A 27,526-nucleotide genomic window follows, 5' to 3' on the forward strand; every position below is an offset into this window, starting at 1 on the left:
CGGATCCTCCCTTCTTATTACTCCACTGCTTTCTCTTGGAGTTCCCTTTCCAGGTTGACCCATGACTCTGGGGTTTCTAAGTGCCAGAACTCCCTTAACCTTTGTTCTCCATCAGTACTGGCTTCTGTTGCTTGATACTTTTCAGATAATGCTCCGTGATTAGGGCATAACTAATCAGCTCTTCTGCAGTCTGTGGTCTATTAATTTCGCCAGCTACATTCAGAGCTATCTTTGGCCTCAGCATCTTGAGCATTAGTCTTACCCTTTCTCTTTTTGTGCTGACTAGCTCGGGACAAAGGCGAGCCAACCTATTGAATTTCTTCACGACTTTATCTACTGATAAACTTCCTTTCCAGAATTTTGTGAACTCATCGTAATGTTTGTTCGTGACTTGCATATGGAAGAACTCTTCGAAGAACTCAACCTCGAAGTCAAACCAGGTCATTTTATCTACTTTTTGTTTTACCTTGACCTGTTCCCACCACATTCTTACATCCCCAGTGAAGCAGAAGGAGGCACACTTAATCTTTTCTACCTCCGGCCAGTCCAGTAGCTCCATTATACTCTCCGGGGTTTTGAACCATGCCCGAACATCCTATGGTTCATTGGTGGCGGAGAAATTCTCCAGTTTCAGTTTTTCCATCGATGAGGTATGCTTTTACCTCACCACCTTTGCTAGGGCTACAGGTGTAACGGATGGTACTTCAACCATAGTAGATGTTACCATATTGATTTCCTGGGACGAAGGGAAAGCTTCAAGTTAGCGATTAGAGTGGCAATAACTCAGCCGCTTCTCACCACTTGTCTCTAAAGTTGAGTTACTACTTCTAAAAGGTTGGGCTATGGTGCAGACTTATTTTCCTGGTTGAGGTTCATTAACCCTCGGCTATCTAGCTGGTCGTCCTCTAGCCATTCTACATATCATAAGTCAAAACCGGTGAAAACATATGTCACCCACTCCTCATTACTACTTGTTATAATTACTACTTTCATCTATAAGCATGCTGAATCTTAACAAGCATTTCTTACTAATCATAACAAAAATAAAATGCATAAAAGTTGTGAGCAGATACTTTCTTACTTGGGAGTTGCAGGATCAATGCTTGCTCTGTGTGTGTGGCGGAAGGATGGAACCGCTCTATTACCAAACTATAACGACTGCCTGACTGAAACCCTAACTTAGAGCACAGACGTTACTTTTTTTTATACCTTTTAAGGACATTGTTATTTGCACTTCGCTCGATTCAGAAATCTAGTATGAACTTGTTTCGATTGTTAAGCCATGGTTTGGAGCGAAGCAAAGCTGAGAGAAACTCTATAGTTACTGAGGGGTCTGGGCCGTGTGACCCTAACTAGCCCTGTGGCCCTACTCGTGAAGGGGCATGATATGGCCGTGTGGTGATGACCGACCGTGTGGCCTTACCAGGCCCAAGTTTGGGCACGACCGTGTGTGCCACCAAGTTTGGAGCCTAAGCTTGGTGTGACCGGCCATATAAAAATAAAATTGATTTTATTTAAAATCTTTCCTTATGGGGAAGTCATGATTTTAAAAGAGAGTTTAAAATTTAAATCTTTCTTTTTATAGCTTTCTACAAAAGATTAAGAGAAAGATTAGATATCTTTCCTTATTTGTAATTAAAAGGAATATTTTAATTTTGGAGAAAACTTTCCTTTTTTGTAATCATCCACATGTTTTAAAAGAGAGATCTTAATTTATAAAATTTCCTTTTATAACCAACCATGAAGGGAATTTAAAAAGGAGAATTTTTTATTTTAAAAATTTCCGGAAGCAAATAAGGAAGTTTTAATTTTATGTTTAAAATTTTCCTTATTTGGAGCTCTTATTGGTGGCAAGCCATAGCATGGGTTAAAAGGAATTTTTAATTAAATTTTCTTTATTAACCAATGGCAAGGAAGATAAGGAAATTTTAATTATAATTAAATTTTCTTATTTGCCATGACCAAGGATACAAAAGAGAGGGTAGGGGTGCATTCATGAGACACAACTCTCTTCTATTTTCCTCTCCTCTCTTCCTTGATGGTGGCCGGCCCTTGTTGGTTGCTCTTCTCCTTTTCTCTTCTTTCTTGGTGGTCGACGGCATCAACACTAGAGGAGATATTGGTGGCCGGTTCTAGCTTGGAGAAGAAGGAGAGAAAGGAGGCTTTGTTCTAGTATCCCTTGGAGCTTGAAGGTTGGTGGCCGAAACTTGCAAGGAAGGAGGGTTGGTGGTTCTCATCTCGGTAGATCATTGTCCACACAACGTCTGAGATAAGAAGAGGAATATAATAGAAGATCAAGAGATTGTTGCTTATAAAGAAAGGTATATCTAGTAATTCTATTCCGCATCATACTAGTTTTCTTTGTATGGATTTTGAAATACCAAACACAAGAGGCTAGTGATTCTAGATTTTCGGATTTGTGATTCAAAGTTGTGTTTCTTTTGTTCTTTTGTTTTTTTCAATCTTATGATTCGATTGTTCTTTTTGGTTAAATCTAGGGTTACTATAAGAAAATTAAATATTGAATTTCGTTAAGAGACTTTGTCGAGGCAGTGGTGGATGTTCCCATACCTAAGAAGGCCAAGTGCCTCGTCATGTTTGACTTGGGAGCCAATTTCTGAAATAAATATTTAATTAAATTTGTAACATAGGTGGATTTGGAACTATAATGTTAAGTATCGTTTGCGATCCAAGTCTAAACCTCTAATAATAGATAAGTTAAATTTAGAATCAATAATGTTAAGTTCCATTTGCGATTCAATTTAATTTCTAAAGAACACAATAGGTTATTAGGAAAGGTTCAAGACTTGTACAAAATTTTTGTACTGTGGAACCGGTACGATATTCCTAGGACAACCAACAATTGATATCGAGTTAGGGTTTGCCTCTGTGTTTGGTTTTCAGTTTAATTATGCACATGTCATACATAATTTAGGCAGAATAATAGTAGGATATGCTAACTCTGTGGTTGCAGGCTCCAACTATTATGGTTTATGGTTATTGTGTGTGATTGGATCCTTGGACATGTCAAGGGCATTTTATTGTGTGTTCATGATGGTATTTAACTAATACAACAAGAGCTGTATTAGCCCTAATTTTACATTTATGTTTGATCTAGACTTTGTTAGTATTAGCCCTAGTACCAATTATGAGATGATTGTAAAAGGCTCATTTTTTATTATATATCACTATTAATTAAAAGGCAAAGGTTATGGTTATTATATTTATTGCAGTTCAGTGTCGATTGAATAAATATAATAATATCCTTGGGTAGTAGTTCTTATCTACAATAATCAATTGGTTGAATTGATAGTGAGATATTATAGAGAACACTACTCTTAACTATTCCTAGTCGAGCATTAATATACAAGGACAATATTAATGCGTTGAGACTAGCATATAAGTCAACGGATGACTTGATCTCACAAGTCATGGATATGAAATATCAGGTTGACATATAGGTATATATTAGAGAATATATATTGAATGACCCGCCATAAGAATATTTCATAGATCGTCGTATGAGTGTCATAAACATTCTCATGTGACTATTGGTATGAATAGTCCTAAGACCTGAAGCCACTATGGTTCCCTACATAAGGAGTTATATACTTTGGTATCGTCAAACGTCACCCGTAAGAGGGTGGACTATAAAGTCGATCATTGGGTATGCAATAAATTATGCGGAGGGATGTGAGTGATATAGATGGGATCTATCCCTTCCATATGACGAAAGTGATATCTGTGGGCCCCTTGATTAGTAGGACATAAGAAAGCATGGTCATTCGCAAATGAGTCAATATGAGATATTGAGCTTATTTGATTGAGTGTGTCTACTTGAAGATCAAGAAACACAAAGATTGATAAGAGGATGACACGATCTATGCCTCATTGATCAATCTAGATATCAAGGATAGAGGGACTAAGTCATACAATATAATAGCCACGGAAAGGTTAGGTTGGATCACGACTTTCTCGTCACTTGGGTAGCAATGATGCCTTGCTAGATGTCATTCATTGGTTATGTATCGCAAATGTTGATTTGGATACATTGCCAACGTTACGAGAGCCTACAGGGTCACACACTAAGAACAAGTTGATATGGAGAGAGGTTCATATGATGGATCATTGGATTAAGTGTAATCCGAATTGGACTTGTTGAATTAGACTCAAATGGATCCAATCGTTGGATTGAGTTCAATTGCATGGGAATCAATGAGTTAGACTCATTGGGTGAACTTGAGTTCACAAAGGAAGTTGAAATGGTCAAAATTCAACCATTGGATTGAATGGTTGATTTTGAGCCATCGGATTGGAATATGAAAGGGTGGAGACTCTTGGTATTCCATGGGTGGTTATAAATATCATTTGGATGATATTTTTTATAGAGTTTTTTCATTTTGAGACTCTTGGCATTCTTCTTCCTCCTTCCCCTTGCTTGGCCGAACACACCCCTTGAGGTTGCTAGCACAACCTTTTTGTGTTCTTCTCCATCTTGTTGAGTTTGTGAGACAAACGAAGGCAAGGCTTGTTCGTGTGGATACCGTAAAGGCGCGAACGCTTAATCGTGCTGTGATCCGAGCTGTCGGGAGATCGTGAGCACGCTTCAAAGGTATAATCTTATCATGTAGCTTAGCATAGATTAGTTTCAAGAAATATGTTTCTTCCCTTCGTATGGATCCGCTGGATAAGAGGATCTAGTATTTTTTCCGCTGCGTTTCCGCGTCTTTGGCGCGCTAGATCCCAATAGTGGTATCAGAGCCACTTGCGAAGGGATATGCTAAGTTATTATAATTTTTATATATGATATAGAAATTGCATAATAGGGTTTTTTATGATTGGCAAAAATTATGAGTCTCGGTCAGATTGTGAATCTCGGCCAAACTATGAGTTTTGGCCAGATTTTATATCTCGGCCAAATCTTGGCCAAATCCTAACCCTTGACCGAAAGTTGGTGTGTGACCAACAAGGGTTCGGCCAAGAAAGGTGTTTTGTTGTGAACAAAGCGAAATTTGTTGCAATTTTAGATTGAATATTTTTCTTCCCATATTTTCATCCCTAAATCATTGTTGTTTTTTTTTTTTTGTAGTGTTAGCTTTATTTCCATCCTTAACTTGCTTGGCTGCAACTTGGATCTCCATCAAATCTAATACCTATCTATCACTATGTGGTGCCATAAAATTCACTAGGCTCACCAGAGAAAATTTTTTTGTTATCACACTTTGAGGTTTCATGTATTCTCTCCCTTACTAAAAAAAATAATCGGGTCAGATAACGTTGAACTTAGGTGATCAGCCTGGCTTCATGAAAATTTTCCACTGATTATCTGGGTAAATCAAAAAAATACACATGAAAATTTATCCTGACAGCTAATATTTTCAGATCCGCTATCCGTTAAAGAGAAATTCTCAAGTATTCTCTCCCTTACTGCAATGTCATCAAGTGGTTGATGTGTTAAGAAGTCATTGTCATTGCAGTGTATATGATTGAAAGGTGAGAGTATAAAAGTGGAGCTGGTGAATAGTTGATTGTTTGAATCGCTTACTCATGTCTACAATCAAGTAAGTACACGGTAGAGATATATCAAAAAGATAAAATATGAAACATAAGTAATGCAAATACTTGTGGTCCATAACTACTCCTAGTGCTTATTCCAAGGCCTATAATTAGTCGATGAATCACTTCCAAAATATCTCTATCCTTTTTCCATTTTGAATATCTTCCAAAGTTGAAGAAAACCTTACTTACAATAAAATAAGAATAAGACAAATTCAGAGTATCACAAGTAATATTACAAATGTTCTATGCAAATGTTTCTTTTACCTAAATTAATTTCTTTAGTGTCTAAATGTATTCTTTGGATCCTTATAAGGAGTCAATGATGTGCACGCTAAGGATAAAAAAAGAGGATAGGGGTAAACAGATGATAGGGGTGAATAATAGTAACTTCTACAATAGGATTAGTCTGCGGCAAAAAAAAAATACAAACAAAAAACATAATTTTAAAATAAGAGTATTTATATAATTTTGTAGTCCCTATTTCCTACTCTATAGTCTATAACCCTTCAGCAGGTCACTCCATGAAAATTCATTAGTTTTTTCTTTCTTAGCTATATTTTAAATGTGGAAAACCCCTTTATAAAGTTTTCTTTTACATATGAAACTATAAGCACGAGAGAAGTATTACAAGTAGATTAAGAGAATAGAGTGAAGATTTCAGAAAATAATATCGCATAAGCACTTGGATTTGTTCATTTCGTTGCCTTCTAACTCCATATATATAGGCCTTTGATCAAGACTTCATCCAAGTCTTAAAATATTTTCTCTACACTAGTTCAGTATTCTTTGTCATGCAACAATTTACCAGTCATATTAGTCAAACTATATTAACCATCAATCAATTGATCTTCCATGAAGTTTCAGATCGCCGTCATTGTAACTGCTAATCGTTCTGTTGCACTTGCTCAACTACTCCATTAGTTGACTTAATGCTCCATCAATAGACTGTTGCTATAAAAAAAATTATATTATCAATTGTATCGACAATTAATCATCCTATTCTAACAATGAAATGATTTTTTGAGCCAACTCAAAGAAATATTAGTCAATTGCTCAAAGTGACTGATTGATCAATTAAGTTACAAATAGAGGCGAATATAAATGTTGTATTCCTTTTTTATTTATCTTGATCAATTGACTAGTCAACTCAAGCTTTAATCGAACAAGAAATATATTTAGTCAATGGTTCTAATTGATTAAGTCAACTCTAAGGTTTAATCTGTACTTAATCTAACCAACATTAAACCCAATTTTTAGATCTTTAATCGCTAAGAAATCTTGCTTCTAGTTCTTTCTCTTTTGGGCAAATATTTTTTTACTTTTCAATTATACAATCGTTCTTGATTTATTTATTAACACTTAAGATATTACACTTGCAACACTTGTGTTAAATAATTTATACATACACACTTGACGCACCTTATCAATAAGTATCACATAATTTAACTTTGTCTAAATATATAAACTAGCACATTCGTAATTATTTTCTTAGTATTTGCTCTATCAAAATTGTTATTTTCTTAGTATTCTCTACGGGGTTGCATGACCCTGTTATGTGATCTCTGTATGGCTCATTGCGTGGGATGCGTGTTCGATGTGTAGATTGCAGGGCTGTGCTGCCAGCCTTGCATGCAGGCCAGCCTGCGCTCGTGTCGCTTCATGTTCATACATTTTCTTTTCTATTTGTGTGCAACCCATGTAATTGTGCACTTCTGCTTCATACCTTTAAGTTTTTGTCTTATGCCCTATAAATCTATCAAGAATTATGCTCATACCAAAAGTCTTCCACAATCCATCCTTAATTTATACAAAGAAAGATAAATAATCAATTTATAACTGACCGCTCAAGCTAAGGGGTGGAAAGGATTTTTATCTATTTTTCTCCCTTGATTGCATTTCAAGGAGCTATTATTCAGCAAAGAATGAAAAAAAAAAAAAAACAGATTAATCTTTTTGTCAGGTGCAATTCGGTGCAGCCTCATCTTATACCTCCATCAAGTTGATCTCAAGAGATACAAATGAGCTTCAGCGATCTACTGCTGAGCAATTCATGCACATAAGAAAGCATTAGTGTTAATCTATCATCAATCAAATCTACAAGCAGCAGAACATTAACAAGCAATATTGTAGGAACTCTCAAATTCGAAGAAATTGATATCTCAATGGACCAACAAAAAAGCATTTAACTGTCAATCAAATTCTTTATAGAATGTAATATTATAGGACGATTCCATCAACCAAAGTAGCAATATAACGTTATAAAAAGTTCCCACAGATGCTTGCCATCAATGTTCAAGCTGTTTGAAAAATACTCTCTTCAGAATTGATGGTCTCTTATTTCACATTTCTTCAGACAGATGGCTTTTTGCCAGTCATTCTACTAAAAGCAGACGATATGCAAAATAAAAAAATATGACGAGTCCAAATAATCATTTGGCATCTTGCACACTTACTGCGTTGGTTGCAAGTATGTAGTTGCCTCATGGTTTTGAAGAAATGTTACATTGCAGGAGCTAATATTTACCATCAAGGTGAAGGCTCAGCTTTCTCCCATTACTAAAAATTTGGAGGTAATAGTACAACGTGCCTCCAGATTTAGAGCATAATTGGTTGGTGTAGGGGCAGCGCAAAACTTGATCATTGAATTTGATTTAGGAATGCACATAAGAGATGCACAGCTCTATATTCTTGAATTCTTGCTATCTGCGGCAGATAGTCGCACAATGGAGTGGAATAGTAGAATAAAATTAAGAAAAAATTGTGATGAGAGATAAAATCACCTCTGCAGCTGCATCCCTATTTTAAAGCATCGAATCAATTTCTGCATCTGACGGCCCGCTATCAATTTGTGTTGAAGCTTCTGCAGCAACGCAAGTTACCACTCCTGAAGGAAAAATGGCTTTAGTTGAGCAAGCATTTGGTATGTCTGCTATATCCAATATCGCTTCCTATGTATTTTGTAAGATGCTATATTTCAAAGGCACGCATACAGATTTTACAAAAGGTAAATGCATGCTAATAATCCCACAAACTAGCAAAATGTTTATTTCTTTACTAAATTGATTATCATAACATCACATTGCGAATTAAAAATTAAAGAAAATGATGAGGTCAAGTGCTGGAATTGGGCCAATTGCAGGGGGTTGAGGTCTGGGGATCTTCGGAAGAGAAGCAGTAGCTATGTCCCTATGGAGAGCTTGTTTCAATAATATCAATAGCAGTGTGCATCTTGGGAAAATATTCAAGGGATTTCTTAGGGGAATCTTCCTAAAGTGCCCAATGAAGTTTGTCCTTATCTACAGAAGTAGGTTAAAAGGAAACTGCATTAGTAAGTTAATGAAGTGGATATGGCAAATTAGGAATGAGATTCAAAACTACAGAACCTCCAAATCCTACAACATGATGGATGAACTGATAATATCAGTTAACTTATTAGCGTCTTCTAACTGTTACCCAGAATGTTCAGGATGATATGTCGAAAATACCGATAGTGGGTATCAGTCACAGCAAATTCAAGTAAAGAAAAATGTCTACCTTTTTATCAAGGTTGGGATGCCCTTAGCCTTCCACCCAACATGAGGTGACATATTAGAGCATCCTCAAACAAGGTAGACTTGATAACTGCTGCGACAGATCATTGTCAATGACTTCTTTTAAAGAGTAGCCCTTCAGCTAGGTGGACTACCAAGTGATGCTAAGAGTTGGAGAAAATTGACTAAATGTCAAGTTCCAAATGTTCAATAGTTGAATGATGAAAGTAAAGAGGAACTCAGATACTAGTATCAAGGAATTATTGTAAGATGATGACACAATTAGCTGGAGGGATAAGAGCTCTCTATCTGCTGGGGCAGAATGCAAAAGAAAGTTCTATACTTTCAACCTAATCTTCCCAAGTTTGAACTTGGTGATAGTAGAGGATTTAACCTTCTCCCAATGAAACCTTGTCAATTCATCTTGGACTAAGTGTGGCATATGGGCCTGAAGAGATTCTGAATTGAGTTCAGTAAGGTCAAGCTCTGGGTACAAAAGTATAGTTTGGCCAAAGTAAATGTTGCTTGAACAAAGGACGGTGGACACAACTAGCTAGACCGAGAGTGTGGCATGGATGTGCTAAAGGTTAATACAAGAAAGATGGAAAAAACTAGAAGCAAAGAGAAATAGAAATGCTAATACTTACCAAAGTGGAGACAAGAATTCTGAGAGCTTGGTACTCAGACAAAGACCATAAATACAGTAGATGTAAAAAATGAAACTTCTCTGCTAAAGACCCTACTTATAAAGCTAGGTGTCATGCAAAGGCAAAGATCAGTAGAGGTGATGGGATACCTCAAGGAGGTGATAGTTATGGGAGAGCAAGAGTTACCTCAAGAAATGAAGAAATGACTAGGAAATCAATAAAGATTTCATGTCAGATTCTAAATTGTGAAATCTTAATAGAAGGGGAGTAAATCAAGAAATGTAATTTTGTGTCATGCTAGGCGGCATGACTGAAATTTGTGGCCTGCTGGCCACAGTCCACTCAACACTGGCACTGCGGGCCACCGCAACTCGCGCCGGCCTCCGCGAACTAGCGGAGGCATGATCGCGGTGACCTCTGCACGGTCGTGCCGACTCAGAGAAAGACCATAAAAATAGTTCTCTACTAATGACCCTACTTATAAAGCTAGGTGTCATGCAAAGAAAGACAAAGATTAGTAGGAATGAGATACCTCAAGGAGGTGATAGTTAAGGGAGAGCAAGAAATGACAAAGAAATCAATAAAAATTTCATGTCGGATTCTACATTGTGAAATCTAAATAGGAAAGGAGTAAATCATGAAATAAAATTTCGTACCGTGCCGAACAACACGAGTAGAATTTGACATTTTGCCTACTGCCCGGCACCGACACCATTGGTTGTCATGATTCGCAGAGGCTATCACAACCTTACGAGATCACGATAATCTCCACGAGGCCGCAAAAGCCATCGCGATCGAGTGGCTTTTTTTTAATATTTAGGTTAAAATTTTTATTTTTTAATGGCTAATTTCTCTCCCTTATTAATTTTGTTTTGTTTCCTAATTTTTTTCTTTCGTTTATGCATTAACTTTTTTTCTTCCTTGTTAATTCTTTTACTCTTTTGTCTATTATTTTTTTCCCCTCCGTACATAGAGAAAAAAAATATATATGATTACTTTTTTTTCTTTGCTTATCTCTTTACAAGATAAATATAGAAAAACATATTATTAAGAAAGATAAAAAAAAATTAAATGTAATATAATTTCTAATTTTATAAAATATACTACAATTAATAAACTAAATTATTCTATATATAAATTTAATTTAATTTTAGTTAAATTGACTTTTACTTAATAAATATTAAATATTTTATGAGATAATATTAAAATAGCAATCAAATATTAATAAAAATAATATTTAAAAAAATACCGAAACTATATCGGCACAACACAATACGGTATCGAAACTATATTGTTTCGATCATAAATTGAAATTTTGACACCACTCAAAATTTAAATCTTGGAATAAATAATGTGGGCAAGATGAATTAATCATAGATGGTCAAGATAGTGAAATGCGTGTTGAGTTGGATCACCATAGACAAAATCATAAGTGGTCCACCGGTCCAACAGCAGCTTGAAACAAAAGTGTCATCTTATTATTGACTAGGAATATCAGCACAAGTTTTTTGCCAAGTATAACAACAACCATCAAACTTTATCCCACTAAATGAAATCAGCTATATGGATTCTTCTACACCATTGGGCTCTATTCCCTACTATACCATCATCTATATTTAAATAAATTTTATCTTATTTTATTATTACTGATCAAGTCTTTTTTAGTCTTCATCTTACTCGTTTGATGTGCATACTTGTCAGAGTTTCACATCGCCTAACCGGAACATTATTAGCTGTCTAAGTACATATTCGTGTCATCTTGAACCGGAGTTTTCCCTCAATAGATACTGTTAGAATAAGTATAGGGGTAGTTTGGTCTTTTGACTTATTTCTTCTTTTCTATATAAAGGCCTAACTCGTGGTTCCTAGATACACGAAATTTTAGGTTTTACTTTGTACATGGTATCAGAGCAAGGTTAAAACCCTAAACCTAATTTCCTCATCTCCTCGTCAGCGCCGCGCCTCTCTCTCGCTGCGCCTCTCTCTCTCGCCGCGAGCATCTCCAGCGGCCTCCTTCCTCGCGCCGCCTTCTTCAACGCTGTCTCCTTCCTCGCGCCGCCTCCTTCCTTTCTGCCGCGCGAGTTCTCCACAGGACACCTAATTTTCTCAGTGTTGGCCGCCATCTGTGTTTCGTGGTCGGCTGTCGTCCGCCACCTGTCCACTTGCGACAACCCTAGACCAAGATCTCTCGGAGGTTCTTCTCCCGTGGCGGGCAACGGCTGGTCTGGGCTCAGGTTTCTTTTCTTTTCTCCTGTTCGCGTTTCTTTTCTCCTGTTCGCGATTTCTTCCATCCGGCGACGGCAGCAACTCCGACGGCCCCTACGAGCGGCGATGATCTCGTATTAGGGTTATCTACTGGCGGTGTGGATCTGCTCCGGCGGTGGTGAGTCCCTTCGCTCCCGATTCTGCCGTCTCCAGCGGCCTTTCTCCAGCAGCCAACAAGCATCTCTGCGGCAGCCAAGAACCTGTGACGCAAAGCTGCTATCATAACCTGCTATCTTGCTTCCTTACCTCTTTCATTGAATGGAAATGGATTGAGGAAGGAACCAGGGACCCCTTAGATTAAGATTTGAGAGTTCAAGCAGCCAACAAGCCAGACGCCAGAAGAAGCACTGCTGACAGAAGCAAGCGCAGTCCGGTTCACAGTTCTATTCATGGCTACATCTGGCGCCCCAAAGCCAGATACCTCAATTTTTACCAACCATATTACTGCACCTCTTTCTTCCGAACAGTTGGATGGTAAAAATTATATCTCCTAGGCATCTCACATTGAGCTTTGGCTTGTTGGACAGGGGTATGAGACACATCTCACTCAAACTGAAGAAGATGTTCAAGTCACTTATCATCCTCTGTGGAAGAAGGTTGACGCTCAGTTGTGTTGTATTATCCGAGCCACCATCCATCCATCTCTTAGGAATGTCTTCCGTACTCACAAAACCTGCAAAGCTGTTTGGACACAAGCTCAACAACTCTTTACAAACACCTCTCGGCGACTCTATCAAGTTTGTGAAGATCTCATGACCATCCTCAGCGCTCATCAGATTAAGGATTCAATGTCAACTTATCTGGGTTCAGTCTATAGTCTTTTTTGTGACTTCAATGAACTGCTCCCACCTGCGGCCAATTCTGTTGAAGAGCTTGAAAATCGGAAGAAATTTTTTATGTCTCTGGCTTTATATGGTCTGCCCACATATTATTCTCATGTCTGTGACCAAATCCTGGGCAGCCCCACAGAAGCTACCATGGATAACACCTGGGCGACTCTTCTCTGTGTCCCGGCCAAAGTCTTGACGATGCCTTCTTCTGTTCCTGTCGACTCGTCAGCTTTGGTCTCTCGACACAAAGGGCCTCCACCTCGTAAGGGTGGCAAAGGACGCCCTTGGTGTGATCATTGCCACCGACCGGGACACACGATTGATAAATGCTGGAGTCTACATGGTCGTCCTCCTCGTGCTGCTCAGATTGTTCAGAGTTCTGTTACTCCTTCAGCTTCCACCTCACAGTTAACACCTGATTTGACTTCAACACCCTCCTATACTGACTTTCTGAAATGGTTTGAGGATCGACAGGCTTCGGGTTCCACTGCTACCATTGCAGATGCTGGTACTTCCTTTGCTGGCATATCTCGTTCTTCGGGTCCTTGGGTTCTTGATTCGGGGGCCCCCAATCATATCACTAGTAATAAATCCCTTTTTTCCTCTCTCACTACTTCTGGTAATTTACCGATGGTCACCATGGCCAATGGTTCCCAAACTCAATCCCAAGGTATTGGTATTGTTCATCCTTCTTCATCTCTTTCAATTCATAATGTTCTTTATGTTCCCGACGCCCCTTTTAATTTATTGTCGATAAGTCAACTTACTCGATCTCTTGACTATGTCATTTCTTTTACTAACACATCTGTTTCCTTACAGGACCGGAGTACGGGGAGGATGATTGGCTTCGGATGTGAATCCCATGGCTTATATCGGCTTCAACAACCCTCTTTTGTTGGTTCGGCGGCAACATCTCCACTACTTATTCATGCTCAGTTAGGACATCCAGGTCTTAATAAGTTGAAACAGTTACATCCTAGTCTTTCTCACTTAGAGTCTTTATCTTGTGAGTCGTGTCAATTAGGTAAGCATGTTCGTAGTTCTTTTTCTCCTCGCATTGAGAGTCGGGCTATGTCTCCTTTTGCTTTGGTTCATTCTGATATTTGGGGTTCGAGTCCTATTTCTTCCACAATGGGGTTAAGATATTTTGTTACTTTTATAGACGATTTTTCCCGTTGTACATGGCTATATTTAATGAAGGATCGTTCAGAATTGTTTTCTATTTTTGAATCCTTTTTCCTTGAAATAAAAACTCAATTTGGTACTTCCCTTCGAATTTTGCAAAGTGATAATGCACGCGAGTATTTGTCTACTCAGTTTCGTACCTTCTTGACAACTCATGGCGTGTTGCATCGCACGTCTTGCCCTCATACCCCTCCACAGAATGGGGTTGCAGAACGCAAAAATCGTCATCTCCTTGAGACGACTCGGACTCTTCTTCTCCATTCTCATGTCCCTCATCAGTTTTGGGGAGATGCCGTACTTACTGCGTGTTATCTCATCAATCGCATGCCTTCATCCACTCTCCAGGGAAAAATACCTCATCAGGTACTTTATCCACATCAGTCCCTTCATCCTCTACCACCTCGGGTCTTTGGTTCTATATGTTTTGCTCATGCTCTTGATCCCGGCGTTGACAAGCTCTCTCCCCGGTCTCATAAGTGTGTTTTCCTTGGGTACCCATGGTCTCAGAAAGGGTACAAGTGTTATTCTCCTACCCTTCGTCGGTACTTCATTTCTGCTGATGTCACATTCTTTGAGTCGGTTTCTTTTTTTGCTCCTTCCGCTTCACAGGTCGAGGTTTCTCCCTCTCCACCTGCGCCAGTGACTATCTTTTGTCCTCCAGAGGCGCCTCTATCTTCTCCAGCCTCGCCTCCTCCTTTGCAGGTTTATCAGCGTCGTACTCGTTCTGCTTTGCCGCCGGCCAACACTGACACTACTGTGGGCACATCTTTGGAGCCAAGTCCTTCGCCGTTTCCTCCGGTCTCATTTCCTGACCCTGATGTTCCTATTGCACTTCGAAAGGGTATGCGTTCCACTCGTAATCCTTCTCCTCACTATGTTTCTTTGAGGTATTATCGTCTTTCCCCATCCTATTATTATTGCCTGTCTTACTTGTCTTCTGTTTCTCTTCCAAAGACTGCAGGTGATGCCTTTGCTCATCCAGGATGGAAACAGGCTATGCTTGATGAAATGAGTGCATTACAGAGCAGTGGGACTTGGGATCTCGTTCCTCTACCTCCTGAGAAGTCAGTAGTTGGTTGTCGATGGGTGTTTACGGTAAAAGTTGGTGTAGACGGCACGGTTGATCGGCTTAAGGCTCGTCTTGTCGCTAAGGGCTATACTCAGGTATTTGGATTGGATTATGGAGACATCTTTTCTCCTGTTGCCAAGATGTCTTCTGTGCGTCTTTTTCTGTCTATTGCTGCAATTCGCCATTGGCCCCTTCATCAATTGGACATCAAAAATGCATTCTTACATGGTGACCTGCTCGAGGAAGTCTACACGGAGCAACCTCCGTGTTTTGTTGCTTAAGGGGAGTCTTCTGGTCTTGTATGTCGCTTGCGGAAATCTTTATATGGTCTCAAGCAGTCATCTATTTTATTTCTCCATCATTTACTAGTACTCTATTGCATTCATCTATAATTCATCTTATTTGGATAAGATCTCGTCTTACTCTCTCTCACTTTAGTTATTCTATAAATGTCTCTTATCCCTTCTTTTATATCCAATTTTTTATATAACCAATCAAAAGTTCATTCCTTGCTTTTCTTAGCCTCTTTCTTGGCTATTGTTTATTTTTTTAAGTTTTTCTCGATCTCATAAATATATAATTTTTTATAGACTATTCGTTTTTCCATCACTTTCTCCAGCACTTTCTCATTTTATCATTAAAATTCTTTATTTGGTGGTGCATACCCTTTTGACTCACTGAGCACACTCTTACTACTATTTTCAACTTTGATATCATCTTATCTCATGATGTATTAAAGTCATCGTATATTTCAACTAATACTTGTATTTCTATCTTAAATATGTTTTGCTTACTATTCTTTAACTTCAATCACTTAATTCTAGAAGTCGTGTATATTTTCCTTCAATTGATATCAATCTTTATAAATTTTTCTATTTCTCTTCCTAACCATAAAGTCAATTTATGATTTATTATTCTCACTTTTGAATGTAATCAAGTATTCTTCTCTTTTCTTAAAAAATATATTAATTAGTATAAGGTCATATGCTATTTCAAAATTCAATATAGTTTTCCCCTTTTCATTTCTTGTTCCAAACTCATAACCCCATGCACCTTTTCATATTCCTTATTTTCACTCCGACATGCTCATTTAGATCTCTGCATATTAAAATCATTCATTTAGTATAATGTTTTGTAATACTTTATCTAGGTCATCCCAAAACCTTGATTTGGTACTTTCATCTACATATATGTTAATTCCATTCATAGTTTTCTTTCGTCACTACTATCTTAAGAGTTATAATTCTATCTCCCTTTTTAACTATTTCTACAACTATATCCTTTAATAAACTATCTACAAAAATATTCACTTCATTTCTTGTTTACTCTTTCCTATTTATCAAAACTTAAAATCTAACTTTTTTATCATCTTTGTCTTCTCACCTATCCATTTTGTCTCGTGTACACACAAAATACTAATTCTTCTATTAATCATCGTATCTACTGCCTCCATTACAACCTTTATTGCTTTACTAGCTGAGTAACATATGACAAATCTTCTCCACCTCTAACATCTTAAATCTCACTTTGGCCGATACACACACACTCATGCCACGTCAAACCCACCAATTTCCTTTAAGTCAACTTCACCCTCGAGCACCACTCTAACTCACACCATCTCATAAGACATCCATCATCAAACCTAGGAATTTGGTCTAACGGAACCAATTATTCCCAAGAAAAGGGGTTCAATTCTGGTTTATCGCAACCCATCGGATATTCTTCAGCAAAAGAAGAAGAAATGAATACTGCAAGACCACCGGCAGTATCAACTACCTCAACAATTCAAGTCTCTAGTGCTGAGGATCAGATCAAGGATTACCGGACAAACCAACGAAGATTCTATAATATACAACAAAGGATAATGCCAAGCCAAAGACGCTCAGGCGTACTATTAAGAGTCAAATAAGTCCTGAAGAGCAATTGGAGATCTCACGGTCCAGAAGAGTTGGCATGGTACCGGCAGAAGTTCTATACTCAGCTGGATTTAGACCCACTTAATATAGGGTCTATCAACATTATTCTGAAGAAGGCATCCTTTGTATTGAAGAAAATCAAGTAGACTTACCACTTGTTACACAACAAAGCCATCAAGTCTTACGAGAGGCAGGATTTTACCATATACACATGGGCCTCGTAATGATCAGAATATATGCTCTACATAGGCGACATACAGGGCCATGGTATTAATAGTACTCAGGGATTCCAGATGCCCCGGTAGCACCAACTAGAGAACAAACCCGAGCACTACTAGACGGCAGTGTTTTGATGCAGTTCCAGAGGTATACTCCTACAATTGAAGACCGCGAAGTTCAAAGGACCCATCATGAAGATGTGGAGATCACCTCCCCAGAAAATGAAATTCTGGCAATGCTAAGGGAAGAATACCCCAAAGTACTATATGTTACTAAGACAAATCCTGATGTCATAATACCAGAAAGAAGAACGGCAGGAGCTGCAGGGTATGATCTCACTCTTAATCATTCCTATATAATTGAAGCAGGTGAACGAGAGTTAATACCGACCGACTTAGCATTTGCAATACCGAAAGGATATTATGGATGCATAGCCCCACGATCTGGAGTTGCGTGGCGCACAAGGATACACATTGGGGCAGGAGTTATTGACAGTGACTTCCGAGGTGAAGTTAAAATTCTTATGTTTAATATGACATATGGTAACATAATATTAAACAAAGGAGAAGCCATAGCTCAGTTAATTTTGGAGAAAATAGTCACCCCAGAAATTGTACAAGTGGTCGAATTGCCACATACTGTTAGAGGAACCAGGGGTTTTGGTTCAACCGATCAACAGACTGTAGTTCAGACCACTACCCCGGCAGTCCAGCTTGGAACCACAGCTTGGACCAATTTGATGGACAAACTCCTACCACGAAAGAAGGTTGTTGATCCTTCAACATCCTATCAGCGGCTATATGCTCTCACGGAGGATATGCCCAACGACGAATGGATTAATCCATTCTATACGGAAGGTGGTGGGTATGACTCTTCAACTTCTTTTTATTCAGCTGAACCAGACGTCTTTGATGAACAGATGATAGCTCATCTGGACCTAGAGGAAGGCTTGGAAATGGATTATCCTATCCAAAAGAAAGACGAAGGCCTCTTTGCTTCATCATCAGCAATCTCAAAGTATAATCCACCAAAGGATACCATGATGGGACCACCCGCAATAGAGCGACTAGAATTTCCAAATTCTTACCAAAATTCGGGATTTATTGGAGCAAAAATCAGGAAGATAAAAAGAGAATACAGTGAGCCATAAACTCTCCCGTCGGCCCAACAGCAAACTGGTGCGTCGTTATTAGTACTCCCTGATAATATGGGCTAACTCCAAGACTTTTGGTTTTGATGTTTCAGCAAGATCTAGGTATTCAAGGTTTACGATTCGGGACTTGTTATACCATTCTTTTATATTTTGCTCAAATCTTTCGGACATAGGTGATATATCAGATACTCATACTTACAGCTTAGGAATTTATAAAACTTTCATGCTCACCTGACTAACGGCTCCGTTCGGAGGCTTACGCATACGGCAGTCTTTTGCATTCAGTTAACAAATTCGGTTGCCTTATCATATGCTTATCTAAATATATTAGTAATCCTTACCAAGAAGTATCCTCAATTAAAGCCTTCGGGCTTACCGTCTTACACACTTACTAGCCTTCCGGAACTCCGGACCAAGGATGTTTGTCGAATCTCCACCTTTCAACCTTGCGATTAACTTCTTGTAAATAGGGATAAATAACAAGCATATATTATTTTAAATGGCACAAAAATCCCTTACCTTCACCTTGAACCTAGAAAAATTTTTAGCCTGCCATGAGCTTAAAACTCAAAGCTCTGATACCAAAATAGGATCGCCTTCCGAGAAATAATTTTGAAATGAAACCCAAGTCAAAGCTTAGAATTTATTTCACCTTCGGAGAGGTTTTACAATCTCACGAAAACTATTACTTAGGAATAAACATCTTAGTGTTGCTCAAGTGTGTCTAAACCTTTACACTCATAGTCCTTATATAGCTTCATCAAAGTTGTGACGATAAGAAGCGGGTGCCCTTCTTTAGCCCCATTGTCCTTCTTACACATCACCTTTGTCGGCTATTATGGACTTTACAGCACATACTGACTCATCATACCTTTACTTTACATAAAGTAACTTTATAGCTAATAGTGACTAGAGAAAGGACGGCTCCCCGAGGCTCAATCCTTTCCACTTTACATCTGTAGGATTTTAGACTCACCACTTGCTTCCTAGCTATGGTGGGGTTTCATGTATTACACGATAGACGTCGCGTAGAGCATTGGATGCTCTCCAAAGGTCTTTTTGTGTTTCTTGAATAATTAAGAGCTTCTCCATCCAGTAATTTTCTTTTCCACCTCCCAGATGTCTTCTATGATTAAATTCATATTCTTTCATTTGTTGGATAAGCTCCGGCTCAGTTATTGCCAGGGAGGCATTTCTGATAGCTTGATCTTCAATTTCTTTCATCCTATGGCGTTTTGGGTTTTCTTCCTGGAGAATTATCCATTTAGCAGTGTCATGAATTAGGTCTTCATATTCTGTTAGTAAGGGGAATTGGGTGGAGCCCTCCCGACCTTCCTCTGTTAGCACTGCTACCATCTCTTGATCTTCTACTAACCTTGACAAGCTATCTGCAAAAATGTTTAACTTGCCATCAATATGTTCAAAGTTTACCTTTATTCCGATGCCTGTTATGAAATCCATGAAGGCTATCCATCGTACTCCAAAAGGTTTATTTTTGACAGATTTATTGTGAAAGCCGATAATTGCTTGACAGTCTGTTCTTAATGTGATCTCCTCCTTGTCTAGGAAATGAATCTTTAATGCGCTCATCGTCTCCATTACAACAAAGATCTCTGCATCAATTACAGATTTAACTGTGGGGAATTTTCCATGAGCGTAGGCGCATACCTTTTCCATATTTATGGGGTTAGCCTTATTGGGCTTCCATTTGCATACCCCTCCCCACCCCATTATTGACCCATCTGTTTCCATAATGATATAGGTAAATCTGGTAGCTGTTGTACTTGGGCTTTGATCTGTTTTACAAGGGCCCAATCAGAAGCCTTCATTCTTTTATCCCCATGAGGAGACGTCTTCTCATATAACGGCCCAAGCTTTGAGCTTAGATTTAGTATATATGTTCTGGCATAGTTTAAAACACCAAGCCACAACCTCATACCCTTCTTTTCCTTAAGCTTGTCGTCTTGTACCTCAGTAATCTTCTTTATGATATACGGTTGTAGCCGTAGCTTTCCTTCACCAATCTCCACCCCAAGAAATTCAATCCTTGGTACTGCAATCTTGCATTTGGTTGGTGATAAAACCAACCCATGTTACTCACATATGTTGAGCATAACTTCCAGATGCTTAATATGCTCCTTCTCTGTTTTTGAGAAAACCAAAATATCATCAATATGACGGCTAAAAATTCCTCCATACCTTTAAAGCAGAAGTCCATCTTTCTATGGAAAACCGCCGAAGCATTCTTTAAGCCGAATGGCATTACCAACCATTCATATAACCCGGAGGGGCAAATAAAAGTTGTCCACTGGATTGAGGCTGGATTCATAGTTATTTGGTGGAATCCTGACTTTAGATCAAACTTTGAGTAGATCTTAGAATTTCCTACCTTCTTCAGAATAGTATTTATCCTAGGCAAGCTATACTGATCTTTATATGTGTTGTCGTTTAGGGTACGATAATTAAACATCATTCTTTCTTTACCTTTTATCTCCTTGCCCGTGGTTGGATCTACACTTGTTCTGGATTGCACAATCATGGCCATAGTTCTGTGTCTTGACTTACTGAACCTGATTACTTTTAGCTTTAATAAGGCTTTAACGTGCTTATCAAAGGCCCGCCTCATCGCCGGTGTTACATGTGACAAAGGTTTGTCTTGAATGGTAATGTCTGGGTTAATGATATCAATTTTGCAGATAATTTGATTATTGGCTCAATGTTGGAGGGGATTTTCTCCAATATAGTCTTGTTCTCTAAGTCTGGCAAGCAATGGTCCATGTTTCATCAAAATATTAGTGCTTGATGGATTACCAGCAAAGAATACCTGCTCCTTTATGTCCAAGTATTCCTCTTCGTCCAGTTCTAATTCTTCTATTGCGGAGGCTGCGTTCTGTCTTGTAATGATAGTTCTTAGGCCTCCTTGCATACTTCTGATGAAATTGCACCCAAGGACCATTTGTATTCCTTCTCCTAAGGTCATTTCAAAGGAGTATGTAAAAGGAATCCTGAATTGTTTTCTCCGATTATAATTTGTCCTCCTTTAAGCTTCCAATTAGCTGACTGCTTTGAATTGACTACATTAATTACTACTGTATAAGAATTTTCTTCTAAAGCTTGTGCCGATATACACCTTTTGTCAATGCAACAGGATGTGGCACCTGTATCAAGTATTGCATTAACACTAAATGGTGCAATGTTTGGAATTTCAAAGGTTACCGTCAGTCCACCTCAAACAAATCGCATCCGACTAACGTATGACAAATCTTCCCCACCTCTGACATCTTAAATCTCACTTTGGCCAATACACACACTCATGCCACGCCAAACCCTCGAATTTCCTTGAAGTCAACTTTGCCCTCAAGCACCACTCTGACTCACACCATCTCATGAGAAATCCATCATTAAACCTAGGAATTTGGCTTAGTCCACCTCAAACAAGTCACATAAGTAACATATGGCAAATCTTCCCCACCTGTGACATCTTAAATATCACATTGGCCAATACCCACACTCATGCCACGTTAAACCCTCCAATTTCCTTGAAGTCAACTTCGCCTTCGAGCACCACTCTGACTCACACCATCTCATAAGAAATCCATCATAAAACCTGGGAATTTGGCCTAGTCCACCTCAAACAAGTCGCATAAGCTTGGCAAAATTGATTGTGTTGCCAAGCTCCACTAAATGAACCAAACTTAATCCAATTCAAGCAAATTCAACCTAACTTTGACCATAGAACCACTGACTCTATCACCTTAATCTGTCTAATCCACCACCCAATATCAAGGTTTGAGGTAGGATCAAAGTTCTAGCAGGTTCACTATCTAACAAAGCCTTTGTAAAATCTAGAGAGAAACGTATGCTGCATTGATTTAAAGGTTCATATTGATTAGCAAATATAACTAAAAATAGTAATACTATGCGTTCTATGCAGATTCCTTACAGTGAGATGTGAATGCAAGAACACATTCTATTGCAAAACACACTGAGAACGTAAGCACGATTCTCTAGTCTCGCATTACTTCTATTCCAACGGAGGATATATGCTTATATGTGAGAGCACATTATCCAAATGGGAAGTCGCTTTGTGGTGAATGGTATCTTGCATCATGAAACTTTAATTAAACACTAAGAAACTGTATATAATTCATACACACCACTTATACTCGTTTTGTGAAATGGAACTTTTGCAACCAGGCTAAGGAGTTCACAAGCTGCAACTTGTGAAAATATGTAGAATACAGACATGTTTAAACAACTTTTCCTTTTTTGGTTTCTAACCTAACCAACTGTAATAATTAAGATTATTAAACTTAGAAGTTTGGTTGCTGAGAACAAAATCAAAAGTTGCAGCATACCTGTTCTCTTATCATCCTTTCCCTTGGTTCTTTTGGATTTTCGAAAGCTTCGGGAAGTTTGATCAGACTCCTCACTGAATAATTTATTATACTTCTCCAGTAGCTTATTCTTCTCCTCCAATAAATCAAGGACTATATATGCATCTGCTACCTTCCTGACAATTGACTTAGTTGGATATTTCCTGCCAAATGACTCAAGTGACTGGAAGAGCTGCAAAGTTGGAATAGCATAAAGAGGAAATGTGAATTTCTGGAATTATTTGACTCCATAATCAACTCAAAACATCAAAAGGAAATTATGTTCAGATTATACAACCTCCTGAATAAAGTCTTGAAAACAATTTAAATACTGTGTAAATACCTATTTGTCAATGGGCATATGTCAAGAAAGTGTACCTTTACAAGCCTTTCTAGCATGTTATTACGATAATAAATTGAAATCATAAGATCACAAAACCGCCAAGGAACTGAATGCAAATCATGGCTGATTTTCTTCATCCAAATTCTGTGAGCTTCCTCAGCCCTGTTGTCTTTTTCTAATGCACGAATTAGTTGCTCATATGTACCCATTGTTGTTCCTTGACCTTTGCTCAAAATCCACTTTATCACCTAAAGAAGATCATAGTTGATCTAATTCAATACTGCAAGCTGAAAAGGGAATGTACAACAATAAAAAATGCTAAAATAGTACAATAATAACAAGACTTCAATTAAAAACATTAGAGTACTTCAATAGAAATACCTGCACAACTCTATGCCACTGTTCCTCCTTTTCAAGAACAAGAATAGCTTTTTTGAGTGAAACCAATGGAAAGTTAGTCTCCCATGCCACCCAGGCATCAAGGGTACCATATACAGCTTCTTTGGATTCTTCAAGGGTCAGAAGCTAGGAAAGAGTAACCAGTAAAGTATATGTGACACACGATATGCTGGAGAAATTATTGCCAATATATAAGAATAGACAGATAACTATAGCTCCCCATGGAACAAAAATACTCTGATTTTAATTGCTCAAACTTTAAACAGAAAATCACCCTTGGAGATGTTATACTGTAAGAATTACGTTGATAAACAGTACTTAAAGAATGGATATTTCATTATCCATATCATTATTGGTAAGGACAATTCCTTATTTCAAGCTTTTGATTACTTGTGAACCAATTTGTACAAAGCCTTTAATTGGAACTTATTCCTTCATAACTATTATCAAAAGAAAAATAAGAAATTCACATACTGTATTAACAAGGAATATTCGTTTCTCTGCAATAGAGATGTTCTTCCCTATATTTGACTCCGTTGCATTCTTGAAATTTGAATTTTGCAAATCCTGCACGCAGATGAATTTTAAACAATTATTCTTTCTGTTAAACTATAAAAAAACGTATGTACCATTATCTAACATGATGTCAAGAAACAAATAACTTAAAAGTATAATAATTTGTTTCATGAAATATTTGAATAAAAAATACAAAATTCTAGAATCTTAATATGAACAGTACTACACTTCATTCAATAACTAGAATCAAAACATATCCACTCTAGGGCGATCTCCAACCATAACAAGTAATATTAGAGGCACTCGTGATTCATACAAGAAGGTTTGCAAACATTCCATTCGTTGATGAAGAACAATACTGACACAAAAAAAAAAGCTCACAAAACACAATTGTTTAATATGAAGTAGAAAGAAATATTTGATTAGAATTTTGGATCTTCTTTCAATTTTGTATAGATTAATGAATTAAGAAAAAAGAAATATATTGATGCAGTTAAAGGCCTAAAGGCAACATTGTGCTAATTGTAATATTCAACATTCAAAATAAAATACAATATAATAATTAATTTTCTATAGATTGAATATGATGATTTTCTTGAAAATTGATAAAATTTGCAGGGGATTTGAAGACAAATATTATAAAATTTCATTATGGACCAAACAAATTGACCACCACCAGCAACAATAAGGCAACAATAAGGGGGTTGGGCGACAATAGTAATGATGGCAATAGCTTTTGGAGGAGGGAAATGGCGAGTATCAACAATGGTGAGAAGTAATCAAATACAACACTAGCATTATCAAGGTAAAATTAAACCAGTGTCTTGATTGGATTAAAAGAGAAAAAGGATGAGGGATGTTGAGAGATAATAGAGATTTGAAAAAACAAAATTGAAAATAGAGAGAAGAGAGGGAGGAAAAATAAATCAATAACTTGTTATTGCTTAATTTGATATTGCATCCATCTCCTTAAAGTTTGAGGTAAGGAGGACTAACATGACCAAACGAAGGGAAACAACCTTGGAATGTTAAATCAATTACCTTCTCTTGGAAAAAAAAAACCATAGATCTAGATTAATCAATAGAGAAAGATCTTTGAGGAAAAGGATTCAGTGGAAAGATTCAAAGATTCAGCTACACTTGAAGACCTAGTCTTAGTATAAGAATATAAAGATTTGGTAAATAAATCACGCCTCAAATAAATGGCTCCAAGACCAAGCATTGTGCTCTCTCAGCCACTAAGCTAATTGTCACTGTGATGCCCGATCCTTGATGTGTGCTGCAATCGGTTGGATCCATAACAAATTCCTTAAGTGAACACCCCCAAAGTTGTTATATAATACAGAAATGAAGGCCTAAACCATTGAAAAAAAAAATAAAACCATCGAAACAAACCAGTTGATTTCTCGTGCGACTCTGTTTTAGCTACATAAAAAGCCAGCATAATCTAAGAAACTTATCCGCAAAAAACACACCTTTGAGTTTATGGCATCCAATTTTTTTCTAAAATTGAGCACAAAATTTATCAAAATTATCACCCACAAATTAATCAACTAGAAGTGTCTAAATAATAAAAAACGGCGAGCTGACCTTGCCGGAACGGAGGCCAGAGGAGACGCGCTCAGTGAGGCCAAGGCGCGGCGAGGACACATAGATAGCCGAACTCGGAATGCCACGATGATCGAGCGAGTGAGAAAGATGGGACGTGGTTGTGTGAAGGGATCCGACGCAGCGGAAGACACCGGCGGCGGACGGAGTTTGACTGATGTGAGAGTGAGGGGGACGCTGGAGGTGATTAGCCACGCTCTTGACAACTTTGGCGATCAGCAATCCTACAGCCATGGCTCTCCCCAGCGATCTACAAAGCTACAGCCATTGAACTCCCCCAGGGATAAACCCTACGGCCTCTTCCATGTTCCAAACCGCTCGCAGATAGGAAACGATTGGGCCAGATAGGATTTTTGACGGCTGGATTGATTTCCAGATAATTGGTCTGGATCATATTTGAGTCTACACGAATAATTAGGGAAAATTTACCCTTAAGCCCTAGAATTTTCAAGCTTTGCATAATTTGATTGGATTAAAAGAGAAAAAGGATGAGGGATGTTGAGAGATAATAGAGATTTGAAAAAACAAAATTGAAAATAGAGAGAAGAGAGGGAGGAAAAAGACATAAATTTCAAGACAATTAGAAATATTAGCCATATGAGATTTCTTTCATTTTTTCCTAAATTTGTGAAACCGAATTTTACGTTAATTCAAGATAAATTTCAAGCTTTCCACTAGCTAAAAATAATAATTGTTAACTTCCATTGAGACAAAAAGAGTTTTTTCAGAAAAAGTAAGGTAAACACTCATACAATGAGAATTTGAATCATTTATGATATTAAGTCATTCGATGGATTCATTTATATTGTTTGAATTTATTTGGTGGCGAATGTAAAATCTTTCAGCTTCATTTGTGAAAAAAAATTTTACTTTTTTCTTCAAAAATGAGAGAAAATAAATTTTAGACCAAGTGAATGATAACAACCACATAGATTTTTTCCTCTATCTTTATAGTTAAATTAGTTCTTACCACATATCACTCTTTAACATTAACTCATTAACTCGCCATCCACTAACCACTAACTTCATAATATAAATATTAACTCATTACATTCTCATCCATTAACCACTAACTTTGTAAAGGCATCCACATTGGTGGATATTATGACACAGCAGCTCATAAAAAACGTAAGGTTCACATGTCATATATAAATTATATTAACATATTTATTTTCTCATATTCATTTTAATATTAATATTTATTATTTGTGAATCTCTCTGTGTACCCATTCATCTTTATTCTTATTTTACATTAAATAAATATAATTCCATTTTTAGTTACTCCATCAATTTAATTTTATTCGATTGATTTTTAATTTTATTTATAATATTTTTAATAAAAAAACATGGGAGGGTCATGAGTACCCTCTCATCTCATGCTTTGAACCCATGTGGGGTGGGCTAACCCTACGCCCACCCTCACTCTCACCCATCAAGCTTTCCACCGGCTAAAAGTAATAATTGTTAACTTCCATTGAGACAAAAAGAGTTTTCTCAGAAAAGTAGGATAAACACTCATGCAACAACAATTTGAATCATTTATGATATTAAGTCATTTCATAGATCCATTTATATTTTTTTGAATTTATTTGATGGCGAGTGTAAAATCTTCATAGGGTGCAACCGATCAGCTCCATTTGTGAAAAGAAAATCTAACTTTTTTCGACAAAAGTGAGAAAAAATAAATTTTAGAGCAAGTGAAGTATAACAACCATATAGATTTTTCCTCCGTCTTTATAGTCAAATTAGTTCTTATCACATATCACTCTTTAACATTAACTCATTTAACTCCTCATCCACTAGCCACTAACTTCATAATATAAATATTAACTCATTACATTCTCATCCATTAACCACTAATTTTGTAAAGGCATCCACATTAGTGGGTATTATGACATAGCAACTCATAAA

At 37.5% G+C, this 27,526-nt stretch overlaps 1 protein-coding gene across 1 annotated transcript; it reads right to left on the bottom strand.

Annotated features, from left to right (window-relative positions):
• Positions 1-7,740: 7,740 nt before the first annotated feature.
• LOC122052391 (pentatricopeptide repeat-containing protein At4g21190-like) lies at positions 7,741-25,962 on the bottom strand. The gene is made up of 7 exons (XM_042613888.1): positions 25,598-25,962; positions 23,966-24,058; positions 23,474-23,617; positions 23,128-23,340; positions 22,732-22,942; positions 8,340-8,443; positions 7,741-8,262 (listed from the first exon to the last, which is right to left on the bottom strand). Exons 1-6 carry the CDS (start codon positions 25,847-25,849, stop codon positions 8,361-8,363), a joined length of 996 nt encoding a protein of 331 aa, XP_042469822.1. The 5' UTR covers positions 25,850-25,962; the 3' UTR covers positions 7,741-8,262; positions 8,340-8,360.
• Positions 25,963-27,526: the final 1,564 nt, after the last annotated feature.

The sequence above is a fragment of the Zingiber officinale genome, chromosome 3A (genome assembly GCF_018446385.1).
Source record: "Zingiber officinale cultivar Zhangliang chromosome 3A, Zo_v1.1, whole genome shotgun sequence".
Lineage (NCBI taxonomy): Eukaryota > Viridiplantae > Streptophyta > Magnoliopsida > Zingiberales > Zingiberaceae > Zingiber > Zingiber officinale.

Coding starts and splice junctions, on each gene's coding strand:
- LOC122052391 (XM_042613888.1), bottom strand. CDS start 25,849: ATGGCTGTAGGATTGCTGATCGCCAAAGTTGTCAAGAGCGTGGCTAAT. Junction 23,618..23,965: donor GAATATTCCTTGTTAATACA/GTATGTGAATTT, acceptor ACTCTTTCCTAG/CTTCTGACCCTTGAAGAATC. Junction 23,341..23,473: donor AGTGGCATAGAGTTGTGCAG/GTATTTCTATTG, acceptor GATCTTCTTTAG/GTGATAAAGTGGATTTTGAG.